The following is a 23,780-nucleotide window of genomic DNA, read 5'->3' as shown; positions in this document are numbered from 1 at the left end:
AATATTGCCTCAGACATACAGGACAGGGTAAAACACAAATAAAACCACTTAATTAATACAAATCAAATACACATTTATTGATATAACGTATTTCTTAGAGTAATACTATCAATGTCAGGGGTACATAAAGCGCCGACAAAAATAATCATATAAAAAAAACAACGCGGGACTCATCACTCGCGTATTTACGAATTTCCAATACATAAACACCAATAATATAGTCAAGAGTATAAGTCATATAAATTGAAATCAAGAAGTCTGTGAAATAAGCAGTCAAACATAATATAAGTTTATAATCATGTCAATTAACCGAATTAGGTTGAGGAGTCTTAACACCCTAAGTTATTTAGAAAGATACAATAATTATAGCTAATCGCAATCAAGTGACATGTGTCTGGCAATCACAATAATCAAGTATAGAAAAGTATAGAAACTATCAACTAAATATTTACACACGAATTAGTCATCTATGCGATATCCCTCTATATAGCGAGGAGTCTGAACATATTTCAGCAAAAATAGCTGCTAAGCCAATAAGTAATATACACAAATTACATAATGACAAACATTATAAAGATGTAAAAACGCGCAACTTCTCATAAAACGTTCAACATTTCATGAGAAATAAACTCCCAAATACTCAAATGATACTCAGGTTCATTTATTAGCTTTTAATTATTGAGTGTCGCTTGAATAGTCGGGAATGTGACGAGTCCATACATACACAAGTCCACCGTACACTACGGAAATTAAATAGTTTTAACAATAAGCGGTAAGGCTGCTTTGGTAGCCGGGATGCTATAGATTTAGACGCAAGAACATGTATGGCTCACAAACATACATACAAAATGACAGTCAAATAGAAAAATCTTCATATACCTTTCATTTCACTCATATAAAACTAGACTAGCATATGTTTAAGTTTAATATCTTAGTATCTTACAGTCCAGTACCATTCGTAGGAGATATCACCGAATTTGTCGGCTATTTATTCCCGGGCTATTGAAACTCTTAATTAGAAGTTTCAATGCCAAATAATCCAAATCTATAGCAAGATTATTGACATAAGGTTTCATGTAGTGCCTTTAATTAGCGATAGGGGATGAAAATATGCATAGGTTTCTATAACTTTGCTTTTTTATGGTCCTCTAAATGAAGTATGGGGGTCGGGAAATTGGGGATTTAGGGATTAGGGATGGGGGATGCAGAGGAGAGGGGAGTGGTTGAGAATTGGGACTAGGGCAACACACGAAATGATCTGGAAGCATGGAATTTAGTGGACCAAATGGCACAAGAGAGGCAGACGATTTACAGCCTCGACTGTAATACATCTCAACTTATCAACGATTTTCAGGGGTCCCAGTTAGTGCCAGGGGTCACCCATTATCATAATTATGAATGAGATGTCTCGAGTAAATAACATGTTTTTTTTAAGTCATTCGTCATTTTAATAATGTTTCAGAGATTATTTTCTTGCTTATTCCCCATTTGTCGTACGTATGAAACCAAATGTCTACCGGCTAACTCAGTACTTATTCATAGCCTAAGTGCTAACTACTTAATTAATCTATACAATGAGGTTTCCGTATTTTGTACACGTATATAATAATTATATTACTGAGTAATCATAGGCAATCAACGTTAAATTGCGACAGTCTTACATGACAATCATTAAATACTCATTACTCACTATTTTCGTGTTATTGTTTTCCAATCATTTAGTTTTACAGATTATAAATATTGGGAAATGGCGGGAATTTTGACGTTTACGAGTTCACGTCAATTTGACAGTTGTAATCTCAATGCCTTTTACAGACCACAACTTAGGTTTTATGGGACATAATTTACTTTATGTTGATTTTTTATGAAGACCATCATGTTTGACTGAAGTAGCTTGGCTTTAAAATTACAAACAGCATAAACTAGGAGTATCACAATAATTGTCATCCCACCGCTTACTCGCTTGCCGAGCCAAACACGCGGGAGGTATAAACGTGTTTTTAAGTTTATTTTATAAAAAAGTTAATTTAATTTTCTCTCTAAATCTAGCTAAGAGCGTTACGTTAAATTTTAATCTAATTCTCTTTACTTTTTATTAATATCTCTCATTATTAACTCGTTATTAAAATATAATCTGCAAAACTAAAATTTATAACATGCACAGCACATGTTCAATACTTTTTCTTTCCAAATATGTTTTTATAATAATTGTATTTGATATATCATATACTAAGTTTTTATAAAGCGTTCTATAGTAACGATATAGTGGATTATTCTTATGTGTAGACCTTGGTAAGGTCATTTATCGACAAATACTAATTTAGACAAATCATCTTCAGTTCTATGGGAAATACAGTGAAAAAGATGAAATCTTACCAAATTATTAGTCAAAAAGAAGGCGTAAACAAAAGGAATTCATGTTGATTAGAATAGTTATATTTGGCGATGTATTAAGTTTATGTATTTAGTTTGAATAGTGTTATCTGATACAACTATTATTAATATATGTAATTTTGCAGTTTGTTGACACCTTTTCTTGACTTTTGATTGAAATCAGGCTTATTCGATATACTCCACTCAGTTGTAAATTGATTTTTGGCTATCATCAGCAATCAGTATGATAAGGGCTTTATGGGACAGGGGTAAACGAGCAGAACAATTGCCTGATGGTAAGCGATTGACACCCGCAACGCCTTACAGATGCGTCACTGGCCTTTTGTACAGAAAAGGGAACACTTCAGAGGTTTTGTAAGAGAACGAGCATATCGTATAAGTACGTATAAGGATTACTAAACACTATTTACAAGGTGGCACAGAATATTTAGCACTGATACTAATAAATCAATGTCTAATTTGTAAAGGACTTTCCTCTTCATCCGTGTGTGAAAGTACCTAAGTTACTATTCTATTGTTTTCTTCTTATATTCAGTCAAGTCAATAAAAATGGGACTAGCACCGCACTGGCTTTTCACCACCAACAACTAGATACCAGACGGTGTAGTACAAGTTTGTTTTACGTCTAAAGTGAAACGAGACCGCGTTCGGTCGCTCTGATTGGTTGGTTCATTGAAGCCGTGATCGGCTTCAGGCATCAGAGCTTCGAACGCGGTCTCGTTTCTCTTTAAACGTCAAACAAACTCGTACTACGCCCTCAGATGAATCTAGCCATCATAGAAAACCCCTTTCCAAATGTATCTCCACAGGTTTCTAATGAATAGAGGTGGTGAAACAAACCCTATAAGAGCTTCTACGACTTATATGAAATGATAGCAGTCTTTGATTTATACAGCTCTTTGAATAGCGCGACTTTCTACATTATAGCTTTATACCAGTTATACACTAAATTGTAAGTATGATTGGCATTTTAATGTTATTGGTCTTGTGTAAAATGGATAATTTATTGTGAAGGGTGGTATAGGAGATCATGGGCTAAGTCATAAACATATGGGTGACTATGTTAAAGCTTGTGATTATCGCACCATATACAAATGATTGCATAGGTAATTGAACTCAGTGTAACATGAAATTGTGCAGGTTTTAATACAACACATAATAAAAAGGTGGTGCTAATGTAACACCCACTTCCCACCAGTTATGTTTTCATGCCATATCAGGCCAATATACACTGAATACATAGTCACATACATCATAATCTCAATTTGAATCACCATTTTACACAGAAACCACCTAGCTAAACTAACTTACGTCTAAGAACAGAATTCTCAGCATCATCTTCAATCACAAACATGTATCATCAGCCGGAGATTACGCTCCCGAACATAAAAAATCACGTTTTACAAAATAGTCAAATATAAAAAAAAAGCTTAGGGAACCCGAGTATTCCCTGTGGAACTTTCAAACACATAGTTCTTAATATCACAATGTAGCTGTCTATGGGCCGACGCCATCGATCTACTGGTTGATTTCATAACGTTTATAAAAACCTCCACTTATTTCGGGCACAAAGTTAGTGACTATTCTGATCTTTGTTTTATGACTATTTTAATCAAGATATAATTGATTTGGGTTGTTTTCCAAAAAGTTGTATGCTTTCTGGTAAAGTCACTAAGTGAGCCGATATTTTATTTGTTTTGAATACACAATGTAATAGGTATATAATTTGATGTGTCATATAATTACTATTTTGTGTGGGGCAATTTATTTTGACGACTTACAGAATCTATGTGTTTAAAAAGTAAAAATCTAGCTTCAAAATTATGGAAATATTTTTGTTGGTGTAATTGGGCAATGTTTATTTAAAAATAATTTACTTCCGATATAATGTCCCTATTACATTGTGTATCACATACAAGTGAGGCTAAATAAAATACAAGTTTCAAGTAATCTTCAAACATTAGCGAAGTACAAATAATCAGTACAATCAAAACTTGACAAAATGCTGTATTAACATCATTTTAGTCGTAAACATTTAGAATCAACATTATCATTGGAAAGAATCACTTAAAACTCGCTTAGAAGAGAAAACCTAATATAGTAATGCACAGTGAAATGTAACTTATCGGTAGACAATTATTTACAGAATCATTTATAGAAACGATCATATTTTTGAGACTGACTTCAAGGCTCGTATTATAGAACGATACTCAAACCTTAGCTAGAAAGGGATGCACATATATCTTGAATGTATTTGCATCCCTTTTTCACATAATATCTAATATGATAGCGTTGGGTTTCTCGCCTGGTGGTAAGCGATGATGGAGCACGCCTACCTTTGAGCAACCTATTCACTCACAAGTTTTTACTTTTTAACCTCGATTTGAGAAGAGATGTCGACTTGAGTATCGCTCTATACTATAATACTGCCTTTAGAAAGTATCAGAACAGTTTATCATCGTATTACCACCTTAATTGTGTGGTGTTTAAGACTTTTTTTAAGATCGTATATTTTAGAACACCTAAAAACCATAATTTTGGAAACTATATTAAAATTCCAAAATTATGGTGTTCTAAAACCTGTAAGTTGTAAGTAATCATTTCACGTATTTCACAGTGCATTATAGTTTTCTAACAGTCCCAGTAGATCGTGGAGGCGGTGCCTACCGTTTCGCCGGCCTGCGGCAGTGCGCTTGGAGCGGTCAGGCGTGGGCCTTGACCAGGGCCTCGGTGGCCATGAGCAGCATGCGCAGCTGGCGCGCCAGGCCGTGGTTGGGCGCCGCCGCCAGGAACGACATCAACTGCTTCTGCAGCTCCCGTACCACCGCTGGCAAATGTTCCCGAGTCACGGGGTTCGATGTGTCCAAGTTCATTACTGCTTCTTCTAGGTATCTGTGGGGCAGGTGTATTGTTAGTTGTGTAGTTCAATTACAATATTTATCGGAAGTATTTCTTCTTATACTTATGGATAAAGTTTTTATTTATAATTAAACTACATATAATTTGAACATTTGTAACTAAGTTAGATTATGAGACATTTTAATAAATTATTCAACATTTAAGTAATTTTCTTTACAAAACTTGGAAGCTTAAAAGTGACACTATTGGCAAGTTAGATATATCAAATAAGGGCAAAGAGGAGAAGATACGAAAAGGGAAAAGAAGAGAAGAACTTTTAGGGACAGAAAGAGTCATCGTTCTTAAACTTACCTGTGTTTCAACGGCGTATCCCGCGCCATATCGGCAGCGAGTTGCTGTACGAGCGACAGTAGTACGTGCTGTTTCAGCTTGCACGGGGGCCCAAACACTTGCGCAGGTTCGGCCGCGCGACATGCCATCACTACCAGAGCGAGGTCTGAAGCTGATAGAGCCTGTTGGAAGGCACCGTTGACGTCCCCACTAGCGATCAGGGACTGGATTTGTGCTACTTGCATCTGTATAGAAATTAGATGGTGGTTATATGGTTTAAAATTTGTCGATTTTTATGAATGGTTGGTGAAACGAGTTGTTCATACGATTTACATACGTCATTATATTATGAGAAATATTGAACTATTCTCAAAGCGATAGGAGTCCGCATTACGCATTCCGTATGACATCATCAGCACGCATCGCATGTATGCATTGCTGATGATGTGGTCCGTACGATGCGGATCATTGGGCGCAGTTGAATGAGTTTCTATACAAGACAAAATAAAATCCGTTGCGTGTGATGCGTACGATGCGGGCCTGTGGCCGCTTACCTTTAGGAGTTCGAAACTAGTCGGACATTCCCGAGACGTGTATGTATGACGTATGAAAATTACTAAATAATATAAATGTAATTAATAATTAATGTATCTTTCAGTAGTTATTGTACAGAAATAAAGTGAACTATGAATTGGTTTACATAAATCAAAATACAAAAATGATGATACTGTTACAATACAAAAATGAAAATGAGATTATATTTTTACACAAACTATAAACAGTAAGGAATTTATAATACTTGTAGAAGGAAAGGCAAAGATTCCTGAACGCAATTTCTTGTCACATTACGATGTGGTCTCTGCAAGAATGATGAAGATACTGTTTATATTATATTTTAGGGCAATCTTACAAGGTCGAGCAGTGTCTAACAATTTCTTCAAACCACACTAAAGTTTATAATGTGGAATTCACACACATGTATATCATAATCAAGGGCTCCCAATTGACTCGAAGCATCTCCCGAAAATATGTCACCTATACCATTTTAATTTATATTTATTTTTGAAGATAGTTTTGACACAAGCCATTAATATAAGTAAATACCGTACCTGACGATCGTGTGCATGATGTGAATGCGGCGTGGATGGGGAATGCGCCCGCGAGGCTAGGGCTACGCCACGGGCCTGTTCCCTCCACCAGCATAGCTCTTTCTCCAGTACGCTGTGGATAGAAGAAGTAATAAATCAACACTGCTTATGGGAACGAGATCAATATTATTCTACCAACAGTTTTACTTGGTTTGAATTTACAAGAATAAAATGGACCTAAAATTGAACCTTGTGAAACTTCTATAACGATTACAGATCAAAGCTGTAATTTGGCTTGAACGGTGTTTTACTATATGTTATGGCTACGTCTACTACTACGTCTGACTAATCTATAACACTAATTTATTGATTTGATTAATGTTGATTTGATCAGGTTGTTTACCTGATCAAATGCTTTAGACAAATACCATATCTGCCATCACTGTCTATGACATATTCATATATATATTCACTAGCGGACCCGACAGACGTTGTCCTGTCTACACGTCTGATTAATTAAAAAAACATTGTCCAGCGGACAAAATTGTGAATCTAAACCATTCTCAGATCCCCTTGAACACACACAAAAAATTTCATCAAAATCGGTCCAGTCGTTTAAGAGGAGTTCAGTGACATACACACTTACAGAAGAATTATATATATAAAGATTTGTAAAAACAAAGCCTGACATTTTAAATAAGATTAATTAAGTTCTTAAACTGACATGGTCACTAACACTATTATTAGAACTTATGACGGGATATTTACCATGTCAACTCATGTTGAACTCATCGAAGTGAATAAACATGGTAAATATCCCGTCATAAGTTCTAATAATAAGATAAATTAGTCCAAAATAAAGCTTGTCAGTATAGAGTAGGTACCTGTGCGTGGCGTCCCGTATGATGTCTGCGATGTGCAGATGCTGGTTGTTGGCGGTGGCGTTGTTGAGTGCCTCAGCGTGTCGGTCCAGCGCGGCGCGCAGCCCCGCCGCCGCCGCCGCGCCGCCGCGCTCCGCCGCCGCGCGCCCGCCGCCTCCGTGTTCGCCGCAACTACACATTACTACTTGTTAGCTTCATCCTCATAATTGGCTAGAATATGTTCAATCCTGAACACTAGCCTCTCTCAATCATTTCCAAATTAGCCAGTTAGAAGTGGCTGACAATTTACTTTTACTTTTCTATATGAAATACAATAGTCTTGTTACATTCATTGTCTTTACATCCTTGAGAAAGAAAGAAGTTTACGTACTTGTACTCCTTTAATATAACAAAGCAATTTTACTTCCACTCAATAACGGATTTCATCAATGGCACCAGCAAGAACTGTTACATTTCATTCACTTATACACCTCTATTATTTGAACATAATGACGTCAATTTATACATCTGTATATACTGCAAATAGAAGAACTTGAGTACTTACATTCTTTAGTGCCATTTTGGAAGGCTTGGTTGATTTGCTTGAAGATCTGAGCGTGTGTCTTCTCCATGACGGGAATGACGCTGTCGAAGAGAGCCTCGCGGAACGACTCCCGCACCATGTCGGACAGAGACTTCGCGATCGAGGTGCTGAGACGCTCCATTATAGTCTGTGGGATGAGATTATTAAATAAGACACTCGATAATTTTATTGAAATAGTTGTGTTGAATAAGTATGAAATAAGAATTAAATTTTGATAGGTATGATTATGATATGCTTTTGAGAGGAATTTTAATGAAATAAGAATTAAATTTTGATAGGTATGATTATGATATGCTTTTGAGAGGAATTTTAAAGGGCAGTTTATTTTGAGAGCTAGTTTGTGAGCTTTATTTTTTTTTTTTTTATGATAAAATGGGCCGGCTCCACCGGAATAATACTATGGTCTTACAGAAGACAACAATTACATTGTTTTGTTGTATGAGTGAAGTTATTAGATGTAATCCTCGTCTTATCCCAAAATTTTTGATTTCTAAAAGGCCTTAAAAGATGTTTCAAACGCTTCTAGTGTTGCGGATCTCCATGGCTGAAGCAGATTGCTAATCAGGAGATTTGTCTGCTTGTTGACCTTATTAAGAAAGATTTTACGAGCCAGTATGCCTGGCATCCAGTGTAAGTGAGAGTGAATAGATGAGTGTAGTAGTAGTACCTTGCTGTTGGCGAGCTTGTCGATGTTCTCCCGGAGCAGTATGTCGGTGGCGGTGAGCTTGCTGGCCAGCTCGGCCTGCAGCGCGGCGGCCAGCGGCTCCAGCGCCCGCGCCGCGCCCACGCCCGCCGCCTGCGCCGCGCGGGCACTCGCCGCCTCGCCCACGCGAGCGATGCGCTCCCAGCTGGGGGGGGACTGGTTAGTAACACGCGACACAAACATACAAAAAAAAAATACAAAATGGTTTATTGCTTCAAAAAGTTTACATTCATATTTTTTGTGTTTGGAGCTCCCCTGTAAGCAAGTAATGCCTGTGTTGGGGAGCTCCGCTCTTCCATAGCTAAGCGATACAATATCTGAACTAGGTATTTACAACATATAGAGACAAAAAACAACAAAAGATATACTAGCTAGAACAGTAAGCGCCATACCCGTCAGCGAGTGCGCTCTCGACGGCCTGCGTGGTGCGCTGCGTGTGCGCATGCAGCGCCTCGTCGATGATGTCCCGCGGGGACACCACGGCGCCGCGCAGCGACCGCAGCTCGCGGGTCTGCACGCTCAGCATCTCTGGGACACACAGTCAAACATTCAAACAAACAAAACAATTAACCTGTAAAATAAATGAAGATACGGTCTAATTGAGAACCTCCCCCTTTCATGAGTAAGCGATACTTTCTCCTAAGCTGTGAGTTTATCAGTTACATATCATAGTTGCAATAATTTGTGTACAGAATTTGAACCCGAAAATCTCTCTCTCTTTTTGACCAAGGTGTTTTTTTGGAGTAACAGAAATATTTTATATTTTTGAATAAAAGAAACTTACCAGTAAGTTTATCAAGCTTATGTTCGAGTGCTTCAAGCCGTGATTTGTCAGCGGGAGAGAGGCCGGCACAGCGGACTTCCTCGCCGCGGTCGGCCGACAAGTTGAGCGACGCGTTGGCCGACTGGCTGCCCGACTTGTCGCTGGACGCCTTGCGCCCGCCCTCCGAGATCTGGGGCACCGATATCTGCGGCCATGTGTCGCTGTCTGCAACAACACGATAGTTTAATACATACTCACATGGATTGTATGAACAGTGATTTCTCTTGTTAGAAGATGATTAAAAGTATAATTAAGTTAATTTGAGTACGATCACTTCTCGTGTACGTTTTTTTTTTTTTTTTTTTTTTTACTTTTAATGGGTCGACGTTTGGCCGCTATCTCACCTGATGGTAAGTGATGATACGGCCTACGGTGGAGCACGTCTGCCCATAAGCAACCTATTCACTCGGGCCTTGAAGACACCCAAGTTATACCCATCAGGAAACACAGACTCCGGCAAGGAGTTCCACTCCCTAGCAGTTCGCACAAGGAAGCTTGAAGCGAAGCGCTTCGTGCGAGTGGGTGGGATATCTACCATGAAGCGGTGACGCCTCGCCGATTGTCTTGTGGTTCGATGATGAAAAGGACTAGGGGGAATCAAGTTGTGCAATTCCCCCGCACACTCTCCGAAATGTATCCGGTAAAAAACGGAAAGGCTTGCGACCTGCGATACGTGATTTACAACCGTTTTCATTACCCTATCGTCTGATAAGTGTGGTATTATTGATTTGAATTATGACGATTTCTATATGGAAATGATGGTGATAATGTCTGAAGGCTGTTTCTACAGTAGCCAATTCTACTGACACAGATAAACTATTGTCTGGTACGTCAATTTCACTTTTACCCACGCGATTTATGACGTCATCTGCGGATTTTTATCGTCCAACTATTAAGTCCGACGCGACAAATATTAAAAAAGTATGGTGTATACGTACTGGTGTGCACGAGCTTGGCGGGCAGGGCGGGCAACGCTGGTAGCGCGGGCAGGGCGGGCAGCGCGGGCAGTGGCGGGGCGGGCTGCGCCTGCGCCGGCTCGGGGAAGACATCGTCGGCAGCGTACAGCGCCGCCGCCTCGTACAGCTCGTCCGTCGCCCCCGCCGGCCCTTCCTCCACCTCCACCGGCTCCTCTACCTCCTCCTCCTGGCACATACACACATGTTTTTATTTCTTATTCTTATACGCTTACTCGCGTAATTTCGTGGCGAGGTAACTCTGTTAAGAGCACCCTTGCGTGGCTTGAAACTAGTCGAGTTACCCCGTTAAACTTGTACGTCCAGTAAGGTGTGTCTTATAAGAATTAAAATACCATAAATCAATGCAGCTTGACGACATTCCACTTAGATATAAACTAGCAAACTGATGGATGTATGTTAAGTAAATGAACGATACCTTTTATCATTGGGCTAATATTAAAGTTCAATTCAATTTATTTATTTATCTACTATGTACACATAGACAGCAGAATTCCATATGTACTTATAATTAAAGTATCAACGCGATTACTACTAGTAACAAGACATTTAATGACTGTCGTTTTCTTTAATTTCAAGGAACCTCTAAAATAGACTTACTAATGATACCTAATAGTACAAGTAAGGGGGTAGCTAGTTTAGGTGCTCCTTCACGTTAAGTAACTCTTACTTAAGACACGGTTGATGAAAACCGTGATTATATGAACATCAGAATGTATGACTGCACCTACTGGAAACTTCAATAAGTTCGTTGCTACTATACCTTGAAGAATGGATGGTCGTTGTGCGCCATAATCTGCTGCACCTCCCTACTGGGGCTGGAGCCGGCCGACGCCAGCTTGCCGGCCGTCTCGGCCAGCGACTCCTCGCACGGACCTGGGGACACAACCATGTTTACATATTATACAGATAACATAATATTATTTTTAGGGTTGGCATCATTCTTAGTACTGGGGAATACGACGCAAAGAAATGTAACAGAGTAAACCGTTATTTTCAGTTAATTTTATTAAATTGAGCCACAGAAGGACTCTTAATCATGGGTGCTCCGACACGGCGACGTCGCACAGTCTACTTTTCTGTAAATCGAAACTAGTAGAGCTTTTCTGCATTAATTTACGTCAGTATACCGTGATTTTTAGTGATTTACTATGTCTCACGATAGTTATTATAAAAAAGTAAGATTATATAAAAGTGTTACTATGGTGTATTTTTTTTATTATGTTATGTTTATGTACTATGAGTGCTTACCTCCAGTGGAGCTGCGCGGCTTGCTAACATCAGGCGTAGCGGACAGTGGCGGGTCATCTTCCTCGCGCTTGCCTGGCGAACTAAACAATAACAAACGCCTAACTTTATAAAACAATTTCAGAACAAAATACATACTTTCAATACAAAATGACGCGACCAGTTCCATTTCAAAATCACTAAAAGAAAAACGCAATTATAGTCTGAACCAGAAACTGGTACCTGTAAGGTTTACTGTGTATTACGTCACTTATCGTATAGTGCAGGGGTTTCTTTTGTCATACCAATGCCAAAATAACAAGTTTTGAAATGAACAATAAACATGTACCCAAAAAAAAAATCCACCCCTGCCTTCAGTATTTGTGTCACATAAAAAAAATGTAGCAAAAAAAAATGGTTCACTATAAAAACTGCTATATTATGTGTCGACTTACCTGAAAGCGTCTGGCGTCATGAGATTCAGCTGGGGTGCCATAGACGGCGACTCAGGACGAGTGCCGATCAGGCTACCGGGCTGAGTCTAGGACAGAAATAAATATTTTTTTAAAAGATGATTCTGAAAATCGACTTCATTATTTATGTTTAAAACTCATGTTTCTTTACATAACTATAATGCTGAAATGAACATTATTTACAAAGTAATATAGTTCTAATTTGAATGAGTATTGCAGCTGTTAGCACAAAGGTACACTAGACAACTAATACTCTATTACGAAATTATTACTTTTTTTTATTTAAAGGGCTTTGTCTAATCATGATCGCTGGCATCTCTACATTAAAAATACTAATTACTTATTTTATCTGTGGACAATGGCTTGTCAATGACATTTGCAATTCTTCATTATCTTATCTACTTAAATTTTTTGTCTGCCTTTACTTCACCATTAAAATATGGCCTTAAACAATGATAGATAAACGCCATTTTGCAAGGAGAAGCGATTTTGCGGGTCATTTAAAATGTCTACGTTCTATTAATTTATTTTTCTACTTAAAACGTCTATGTCTAGTTAATTTTAATTCAGGCGATTTTTCAGTTAATAACTGAAAAAATAATTAAACTTAACTATAAACTTAATATATAACTATGACTTAAGAAAATAAAAACAAAATTGTCTTCCATAGTCAGTAATACACAACTTGAAAGATTTTTGTCAAATAGCCCATTGTATTCTTTCATAAGAGCCCGTTTATGCATTATTTCATGAATTTTATGACAAGTTTCCGGGGTTCTAGTTACCTGGGACCTCATGAGCAAATTCTTAAGTTGTTGGCTCTGCTGTTGCAAGATGCTAGACGCGATAGTCGCAGGCACAGACTCCGAGGAGCTGTCCTCTAGAGCCAACTCCGACAAACCTGGAACAAAAACTACCATGATTATCTATGAACCATTATTAACTTTGTCACCGGGGTGGAGACAAAGACAGTTTACTATTTTGCGAGTGTTGTAAAAGCCGACTTATACCAAAATCTGTCGAGCTATGACGTTATTGACAGAAGCCATCGTCTTGTAGAATAATCCATCTTAATGCAATTTGAGATTTGTTATTAATTTCGGTAGTTAGAGAACCTCACATTTGACAAAGACCGGGGAAGCAGCACTTACTGATAAAAGTGAATCTTTAAAATTGCGATATCCAATACTTCTGGTGGCTGAAATGAGTAGGATTGTAACAAACCCACTTAGGTATAGGAGGCCTATATAGTCCAGCAGTGAGCTCTAATGGGCTGTTGATTTAAGTAATACCTATGTGGCTACCTATATTGATATAATATCTGTTGCAACTACCTTTTTTATCACACACACAGATCAAAACATCAAACTACCAAAGGTCCGTATAACAAGGAACGAAAGTTATTTACGCCATGGTTTGTAAACATAAAAAAAAAATACCAAAAAAAGTGCAACACGGCGCAAAATGGCTGGCGCTGCACGGCCCGGGCGCTGCATTTTCGGCACTAGCTAGCGTGTATTATACATATATCTAGATAATTAAACCAGAGTAATACTCTTTTAGGACATTATAATAATAGTGATAGAAAAATTAAGGCAAACTGAGTTACTATAAGAAACGTTATATATTAAACATAAATAAAGCTCGTTTAAAAGTTTAAAGTAAATACTTCATTACCTGTATACGTCTCATCCATAATCTCCCACTTCTCATCACTATCAGATTCACTATAATACTCTTCATTATCAGACATTTCGTAAAAAAACAAAGATTCGTTTCGCAATAACCACGGGGGGTAAGCACAGGACTGCACGGGACGCGTAAACAAACAACAATGCAAACTGCACTGGCCATAGAGAATAGATAACAGCGCAGCAGTGTTACAAGGTCATGACTATTTTTGACGTTTATGGTGCGACTCTATGTCTATGACAATAGAGTAGGATGACAGCTGCAGTGTTACGTCACAACTACGGAATGGCAACAGATTTTTGAATTTTTCTTGCAACAGAATTTTACTGTTTTCTGTATAATTGTATGCAATTACCTAAAGATTAAAAGCTTTCACTATAATGACGTATGAATTTATAGCTTTACTATATTTATATTTATGAAAGTTGTTTGTTTGTTTTGTTAAATCATATGATTTTTGCGAGTGACAGCTGTGTTTGTGTGGACGTGACCATGTTTGTAGTTGACAATAATAATTGTAAGGGTACATTCCACGGAAACCTACTTTTGTAAAAGAATTTTCATTAGTATGTAATGAGGTGTAAATGGTTAATTTCTAGTCATAACTTTAATTTGTACATATGTACCTATCAAAGTACCTATATTATACTAGCAAAACCCGGCGAACTCCGTTTCGCCACCAGACGGGCTTTTTTTATTAATTTTCTTCAGATTTTTTTTTGCTATAAACCTCACGGTTCCCAAGACCTTTCCAACGAATGCAAAACCGTGGAAATCGGTTCGTGCGTTCTAGAGTTATAGCGTCAGGAAGGAAAACCCGACTTATTTTTATATAATAGATTACACCTTTTTAACATAAATATGAATCAATCTATGTACCCGAAAGGTTCCAAACAACAAAAAATTAAAGTTATTTACGCCGTGGCTTGTACAAATAAAAAAATATGCATCACAGCGGAAAATGGCTGGCGCTCCATGGAGCTGCATTTCCAGAGCACAAGCCAGAGCCGGCATATATTATACATATAGATACGTATCTGTTTCTGAATACTAACACTTTATACTAATACTTATGATGAATAATATTTTTGATAAAGTTAAATACATTATTTATTTCATATGAAACTAGCGACCCGCCCCAGCTTCGCATGGATGCAATGGTGATATATTATGTATGTATTATACATAAAAACTTTCCTCTTGAACCATTCATTACCTGTATACGTTTCATCCATAATCTCCCAATTCTCATCACTATCGGATTCGCTATAATACTCCTCCATATTCAACATTTCGTAAAAAAAACAGAGTCGTTTCGCAAATGACCGCGGGAGGTAAGCACAGGACCGCACGGGACGCGTAAACAAACAACAATGCAAACTGCACTGGCCATAGAGAATAGATAACAGCGCAGCAGTGTTACAAGGTCGTAGCTACGAAATTGCAACAAAACTTAATTTCTACTATTCACTAAATTCCTAAGACAAAAATATTATTTTTCAATATTGACAAAAATATATCTATAAATAATCGCACTTAATATTCGTATTTTTTTCTGGATATTTTTATAATACAAGTATCTTATTTTAGTATTTTCCTAGATTTTTTTTTACGAAATAAGTAAGCCATTAGTTTAGAATTTGAGTTAGTTTTTGACATTGCAATAATCATGAATTTGATGTTACAACTGTATTATTGCACCCAAATAACTAAAAAGCTTTCCCTAAAATCTTAATTATAATTTTTGTATGAATTTTTAACTTTACAAAGAAATATCTATATTAAAAAAAAAAGAATATTCGTTTGTTTCTCGATTAATGGAATCTATCATTATTAGGTTAAGCATGGTATTATTATTTAACAAAGTGATCAGCTGATCACTTTGGTAGTTTTCTAAATTTTTTTATATCGGACTATGGTAGTATTTTTTGTGTGTATTCTTCAAACTACTCGCCAACTATCTTTCCCGATCGCCTGACGCCGATATACCATGCTGCGAGTTTAGGATCTGTGGTATTGGGTCAAGACGCGTTAGCCAACCACGCGGAAGCATTTTCTTACCTGCGCAGCGGCCAGCTGTTTTCTTTGTTAACCAAAACGCAATCTTTGTCCTGTTTGCGAGGCGTTATCAAAAAAAATTCTTTGTGTATTTTTCAAAACATACCCTGTAGGTGTCGATTTGAATACTTAGCAAAATAAACAAATCTTTCGAAAAAGAGCTTACACGTAGTGACAATTTTATACAAATGGCAGATATTTTGGCTCATTTAAATAATTTTTCGAAAATTTTGTTAATTATCTTTCTAGACAATTATACCTGGCGTAAGAGTTTCAATTAAATCAGTTAAGTAGATTTCATGATTTTAAACTTGAAAGATTTTATGAAAACCCATGGAAAACCTATTAAATAAGACTATCTTTTACGACACCCGCGGAAAGCTGTCACTAGACCAGACATTTTAAATTAAACATTTTCATACTTAAACATGGCGTTGATTCTGCTTACTTACCATAATTCGGCAGTTTCTGTTGAGATTAGCCGCCACAGTAATAGAATAGCTATATTTATTTGCGATCAATGTCGGTGTAGAGGGATGATAAACGCAGAATACAGAGATAAGCTGTTACAAATTGTGGAGAATTCTTGTACATATGTACGAGTAGTACGGTAGTGTTGTGTGGGTACGTACCATGCATGAGATCAGCATGTAGAGGAGGTCTCGGCGGAGTGTAGACGAGGCGTCCCTCCTGCAGGCCCTTGGGCTGCACGATGTACAGGCGCACCGACACGCGCGCGCACTCCGCGCTGCACTCGCCCGACCCCTCCTCCTGGGGGGGACAACATCATCATCATCGGCACACCAGACACAATACATTCATTTTTATAATAGTAAAAAATAGTACAAGTAGTGTAGTACAAATCTTAGAGACAATCCAAAACATTTTTAACCACTCTAACGTCCATGGATAGCACGGTATCCAAAAAAAGGAGCGTCATACGTCCATGGATACTATAGTATCCAAAGTGACGAGTTCTGTTTAACTCCCTCTAGTTTAAAATACGGTCTTGTTTGGTGAGTTTTGACTGATTATCTATACAGCTGAATAAATTGTTCGACGAAAAAATAAGACATGGCGTTGTAATATGCTTTGACAAACAAAATATAAATTTTTAAAGTTAGTTGACTCGTTTTTGAAGTGTTTTTGTGAGTTCCAACAATTATGTCGTAAATACTACAGTTTTGTTTAATTTATCTTGCAAGTGTTATACATCAAAATAAACTAGAAGATTTGTGCTTTACGATGATGTATAAATATCACAGTTTTAGCTGATAAATCTAGTCTAATTTTAACTTCAAACGATTGTTGTTTCGAAAAAAATGGCCGGTCTGGTGTTGGCCACTTTTAGTTTTGTTTATACATATTTTACATACTTTGCATTACAATAGTATATAAAATATCGAAATACATTTCGTAATAAGCAAAATAATACATTTTTCAAAGAGAAATATACTAAATTCATTGAAGATTCCATAATAATGTCAATGTGTTCCTCAGGTTTTTTGATGTGTAAAATTACGAGTAGTGTTTTCTTTCGATTTAATTACAATACTTAGAGTTAACCGAATATAATCATATATACATCAAAAGAAAGGGTAATGAGTCTAGTTTGTTGTAAAAATATTTTATTGATAAAATATGCAATAGTTGTGCCGTATATTCTAAAAAGGTAGAAATAATTCTGTTTTTTTTCTGTGTTTCATGTTTAACCCGTTTTATTGTATTTTAAAGATTAACTAAAGATTTAAAAATATCGTTAAGATTGATCAGTATTCTTCAATCTTTTTTTGGTATTCTTTTCTTTATTCTAGGCATTACGGTTCAGTAGCTATATAGGTTTTTTGTTACGACGAACTTGCGAGTCGCGCGCGTTTCGGATGCCGTGCGCGGCTGGACGTTAGAGAGATAAACGGTCGCGCGGGCCGGACGTTAGAGTGGTTAAGTTCTCAGAGGCAATGGGAAGAGAAAGATAAAAAACATATTATGTTATCCATTTTCATTTCGATGGACTGTCTACTGGTTGTAGTTGGCCAACCATTGATTTTCAAAATCAACATAATAACTGAAATATTAAGAAACTGTAAATAAAACTATTCTTTCTAAAGTAAATCATAGTTAGAAGTGAGTAAGACTTACATCATGATGAAGCTCGTAATGTATCGGCGAGTCCGCGTCCCCGCTCGATCCATTGCGATACATGGTCTCCTCACAGCTGGGCTCGCACTTTGTTTGCACTTCCTCTGTGAACATACACCGTCATTAATAACACATACTATATTTTTTTGGGAAGTTCTCGCAACTTGGAGAATGTGTGAACATGTATGTGTATGGCGGCTTTTGGTAAGAAGTCTGAAAACTCTAACAATGAATTTAACTAAGTTGTTATGCCATCTTGCGGATCTCTATATCACATTAAGGTCAACAAGTGAGAATTGCAGTTGCATAAACTTAATAAGATGTGTAGGTTGCTCATGTCATGCTGGTAAAATACTGATGTTCAATCGAATCTTATGACTCAACGCTAAAACGAGTAGGAAAAAGGCAAGGAAAAACCATCAAGAATTGGTTAAGTCACATGACTATGACTACCTAAATATTTATCAACCAAAACTCACCTGCATCAACAATACAGAAGCTCAGTACAGGGTATGGCAAGAGGAACTCGGAGATACTCTTACAGTAGGCCATGGTATCTTCAGGGTCACGGGCCATATGCAGCACATAAAGACTACGGGACTTGAAGTCTGAGAGAAGCAGATAGCTGGCACTCGTGTCCAACATGGCCTTCAGGCCGAGACTGGCCTCCGTACCCAGACCAGGGGTGAACGAGATGGTCTGCAGACAGGTCCAGGACTTGCATGACCAGATCTTGATGGTCGTGTTGTTCTCTGCACCAGTTACCGCGAATTTCCAGAATTGGACGCTGGAAATAGGTCACATGTTGTATAATCATCATCATCATCATCACATTTTCAATAGAGCCTTTGAACTGGATCTATAACCTTTTCCAACTTATGACATGTATACAAGTTGGTATTATAGTAGCCCCCAAAAGGATACTACAAGTTAATCATGACTTTTGTGTATAAAAAAGGATAGATTACCAATGCATTAAATATGCTTCACACAATGATTTCTACTATATTTAAAGCAGTACTTACTCAGTGTTATAGTTCTTGTGGTTGTCCAAGAAGAAGAGACAGCTGAGTGGCTTCCCCCCGTGGGGCTGCCACTTGTGGAGGCAGCGTGGACTGCTGTCTGCATGCATGTAAACCTGGACAGGGTATTTATTGGTTAATCTAAATATTGGCTGTTTAAGATAGTTTGAGGTAATTTTTCTTTAGGAATTCTGTCTGAAGCAATGCTGAAACTGTACTTTTGTCCTTGGAGGAGACTGACCCTAGGGGATATGAAAACACTAGGTCAATGTAGTACCTAGGTCATAGTTACCTGGAAGAACATGACGTATCCGTCGGCGGAGGCGGTGGCGAGCGCGCTTCCATCGGGCGAGAAGGCGGCGTCCAGGATGGCGGCCACGTGCTCGGCGGCGCACAGCGCGCCCGCGCCGCCCACGCGCGCCGACGCCAGCACGCTGCCCGACAGGCCCCGCGTGTTCCACATGCGCGCTGAGGGGGGACACTCTTACTCAATACTCGGGTTTAAGGAACTAGTCATTAGACTGATTAAAAACTGTTAGGAAAATGAGTGACAAAATCACACATTTGTAGCTTGTAAAGTAAAGCATATTTTTGTAAAATATCTATTATAATTTTAGACAACCTGAGATATTTTACAGGGTTGTTAACATCTGATATTACAGACTTTCCCATCAGGTTTTTTACTTCAACTTCTTGATGAAATCTTACTTAAAAATAATGTAAAACACTTCATACCAATATTATCATGGGTGGTAAGCAGCAGTCTAGCCACGTCGTCATCAGGCGCCTCGTCTTCATCGTCAGGGATGTAGGGACACCACACTACGCGGTGCGAGGTGCCCACTGCACCCGTGTCTTCGCGGACCTCCGCTAGTAACGTGCATCTGGGAGGATAGATTAATGATATTTATGTTTATTATGGTAAAAGGGAAAATTTGTCAATAGTGTATTTTGGCTTTTTTTAAATGCTTTCAAACAATTAAAGAGTGTGAGAGTAAAAATTAATCATATAAATATTATTAAAATTGTAAGCTAATTTTAAGGTCTATTTTCGTCTAATACAAATTTGTCTGTCTACAAAAGTCCAAAAGACATATAAAAATTCAAATTATAAAGTAACTTGCTATCTAATGGGAAAAATGGTCTTTGAAATGTGACTTACCGCAACCCGCCGTCAGTAACTTCAATTTCGTGGACATAAAAGTTGCCCTGTTCGTCAATACATGCCAGTACCACCTGGTTTTGGATATGGGCAAATGCCAGATCTTGCACCTATGGACAAACAATAATTTAAACATAAAGCATGTGTATGGCGGCATTGAGAAGTCTGAGAAAGCTGAACAAAATAAATAAGGCTGTCTTGTATTGTTGAGATTTCAGGTTTTAGAACAAGATCCTCAAGAGCTACTCCGGGTATCAAGGATAGCTCGACGATCTCCGGCCACCATAAGTGAGGGTCTGCGGACGGCGAGCAAAGGAAGCTCACAACCCGACCACAACCATATAACTAAGAGCCATCAGACCACAACAGTTGGTTCCAGCCCAGTAGAGCTGACGAATTACTAGGGTTCCAGCTCAAAGTAGGAATAGTACCAGGGAGATCTTTAGTCATCACTTACCATCAGGCGAGATAGCGGCCAAACGTCGGCCCATATAACATAAAAATGTACTCTATTAAACTGCAATCTTCAACTCCTGCTGACCGTGGAGATATTGGTTTTGATAACTAGAAACTTCAGTAACTCACCTCTCCCTTCATACCCTTGATGAGTGCGCGTCGGTCGGTGCCGGGCTCCGGCGTGTACACGACGCGCACCATACCGCTCCATGTTCCAGGGTTCACCGGATTCGGAGCTGATGGAAACAAAGTAAATAGTATAAGAATAGAATAGATGTTATGGTAGAAACTAATAAAGAGTTTATCATGTTCTTGTGACTGTTGGCTAAACAGCTGAACAGCGATTAATGAATTTCATTACAGAGGATATAGGGTCTTTGATTGATAGCTTTATTTTGGAAAAACAAAACTCATAAAACAAACACAATCTAAAAAGAACCAAGGATTTTTTCTTATATGTTTTTGAAAGTCAGCAACAATTTCATGAGTCAGTATTGTGCTTAGTTATGGCTAGCAAAATTAAACTCTTATTCAGCCTACTAGGAGTTTGGGTTACATTTTATCACATCCTCTAAACTTTATAATAAATCTTCATTTTACAATTTTGATTGAGGTTGAGGTTGCCAGTCTGGTGTAGTGTTTTCTGTTTAAATTCTCTGTAAATATTAGAAAAAATGCAATATCATACCTTTAATACAATAAGCTAAATATTTCCCGCTGGTATGAATAGCCAGCAGTTGTCCGGAGTAGAACTTAGGCTCCCAGTTGTAATCCACCAGGTTCTTGAGCTTCACCTTGGAGCTACCATGGTCATGGTTCCCGGCGTTGGTATTCACCAAGACGTTGGTGGAAAACACTTCAGCACTGCACACTCCATCGCCATCCGAGAATGATCTAGAATAGACATACATGTATACAGAACTTGAAGAATGATGCAGTGTGTATATTTGGTCTTTTGAAAGCCACAACTGGTTTCACATCTAGACTAATTAATAAAATTGGAGTGTCTGTTTGTTATATTGGAATATACACTTTTATGTAGTACATGACAAAATAATCTGTTAAAAAAACTTGTCAGTCTACTTGTTCTGGCTAATCTGTGAAATGGCTACCAATTTTGACAGGACTTTTATTGGCAGGTAGCTGACATGCTAAGTTACTACTTAGGCTATTTATTTTAGAAAAATAAAGTAATTTTGCAATGTCCAAGTACTGTCCAGTACAATGAATCATAGAATTTGTTGCTAAGTGCAAATCTTGAGTAGGGTGGTTGTCGTTAGGTTTTTATTTTATGTAAGAAAGGATGCTCAGAATAATTTCGGGTGTGCTAGTGAAAAATAAAACCTGGACTAAACTGTCACAGTAGGCCATAGCTGACAGTAAAATACCATTTCAAAAGTATTTTGTTTGTTGTCTATAGCTGACTGGTCCAATCAACAAGATAATTAATGTAACATTTTTTTATTCATCGAAGTACGAGTCTCATGTAACAGGGCATAGATATGTCTGATGCCATACATCAAACCCAATAAAAATAACAATTTATTGCCAATATACAATATTATGCCATAAATATATATTGTGGTTTCAGACCATTGACTTCATGGTGTTAGCCGAAATCCAACAAATAGCATTGTATTGTACTTAGGTTTTTTTTTGTGGTGGGAAAATCATCCAATGACTTCTTCCGCCTTGGGTGAGGCGGGAGGCAGTGTCAGACTCTTACTGACTAAAAACCACCCCGTTCCTTCTCCTGCTTTGATCCGGAGCCCCAGTAACCTTTTACGTTGTCCGCAGCTCCGGATCGTACTTAGGTACAGTAATAATCTTCCAAATGTACAAGGAGTTATACCCTCACTGTATAATAGTTTCATGACAATATTAGTAAAACTGGTGTTCATGAAGACTAAGATTTTTTTTTATATAATAATTATTAGGTTTTTGTATGTAAATCAGACTGTGTCAGCAGAATGATGTCCTAAACTCTTCATGGGCTTATAAGCCACAACTTTTGAAAACAAGATAGCATTAATTGATTACAATCCATTGAACTGGACAGTACTTGGACATTGAAAGCAGGTGAAATCTAAAATCGTACGCCTGATTAAATTATGAATGTATTGGCAAATCATTGCAGTGTAAAACACCACTTTTGGACTTGGAATGCACCCAACATGTGTATAGAGGTGCAAGCAGTGACATAAATAAAATTCATACACAAATAACGCCATAACAAGAGAGTACGGTGTCAGACCAAACAATAGAACTGTGAATGTAGAAATACCCAAGCAAACTCTATGTAATCTAAAATATTTCGACAAAATCAAAGTTACCCACGCACATACATATTGTAAATGGACATAAAACTATTGCATAAAGGTCCTATCATCGATTTATTAGTGGACCTTGCATCTAGAAGAATCGGGAAAGCCGAATAGGCACTGATAGTCTTCGTGATAATCAGGCATGTTTGACATTGTGAGTTCGATGTTTACGGAATAGGTTACTGAGTTTTCTAGCATATTAATGCAAAATCACTTAAAACCACCGGTAAATTCAACCTTGTACAACACAGGAAACGCTCAGTTGTTAATATTTATTTGCGTAAGCAATAAATCAGAAGCGAAATTCAGTTTCAGAATATTGTCACTTACATCGTTTGTGTAGCATCCGAAAGCTTCGGAAGCAGTGTTGTGGGTGCCATTGTTGCTTCACTCTTCCGCTTTCCACATGAATTTCAAAAAGTTTGATACAAATTCACAATAGAATCGTAACTGCAAAAACTCATGCAAATATTACAACAGCAAACCGCTGATGCCGACCGACATGAGAATGCGTTTTGTTATCAGATTCCAAAATTAGGGATCTCAAATTTTAAGTTTTGATTGTGTAACTTATTTATATCAATATGTTTTT

General features: G+C 37.7%; 1 protein-coding gene across 1 annotated transcript; it reads right to left on the bottom strand.

Annotated features, from left to right (window-relative positions):
- Positions 1-52: 52 nt before the first annotated feature.
- Positions 53-23,719, bottom strand: LOC118273582 (enhancer of mRNA-decapping protein 4). The gene is given in 24 exon segments (XM_035590630.2): positions 53-5,286; positions 5,605-5,828; positions 6,693-6,804; positions 7,556-7,700; positions 7,703-7,723; positions 8,097-8,262; positions 8,803-8,983; positions 9,231-9,366; positions 9,623-9,826; positions 10,600-10,804; positions 11,399-11,511; positions 11,887-11,966; positions 12,318-12,403; positions 13,121-13,236; positions 16,718-16,856; positions 18,225-18,328; positions 18,704-19,011; positions 19,250-19,362; positions 19,539-19,714; positions 19,982-20,130; positions 20,409-20,518; positions 20,994-21,100; positions 21,553-21,758; positions 23,519-23,719. Coding segments are annotated over 24 exon segments (3,441 nt in total). The 5' UTR covers positions 23,569-23,719; the 3' UTR covers positions 53-5,096.
- Between the last annotated feature and the right edge of the window lie 61 nt (positions 23,720-23,780).

Source organism: Spodoptera frugiperda, chromosome 1 (genome assembly GCF_023101765.2).
Source record: "Spodoptera frugiperda isolate SF20-4 chromosome 1, AGI-APGP_CSIRO_Sfru_2.0, whole genome shotgun sequence".
Taxonomy (NCBI): domain Eukaryota; kingdom Metazoa; phylum Arthropoda; class Insecta; order Lepidoptera; family Noctuidae; genus Spodoptera; species Spodoptera frugiperda.
This window is presented reverse-complemented; position numbering and strand designations above follow the sequence as displayed.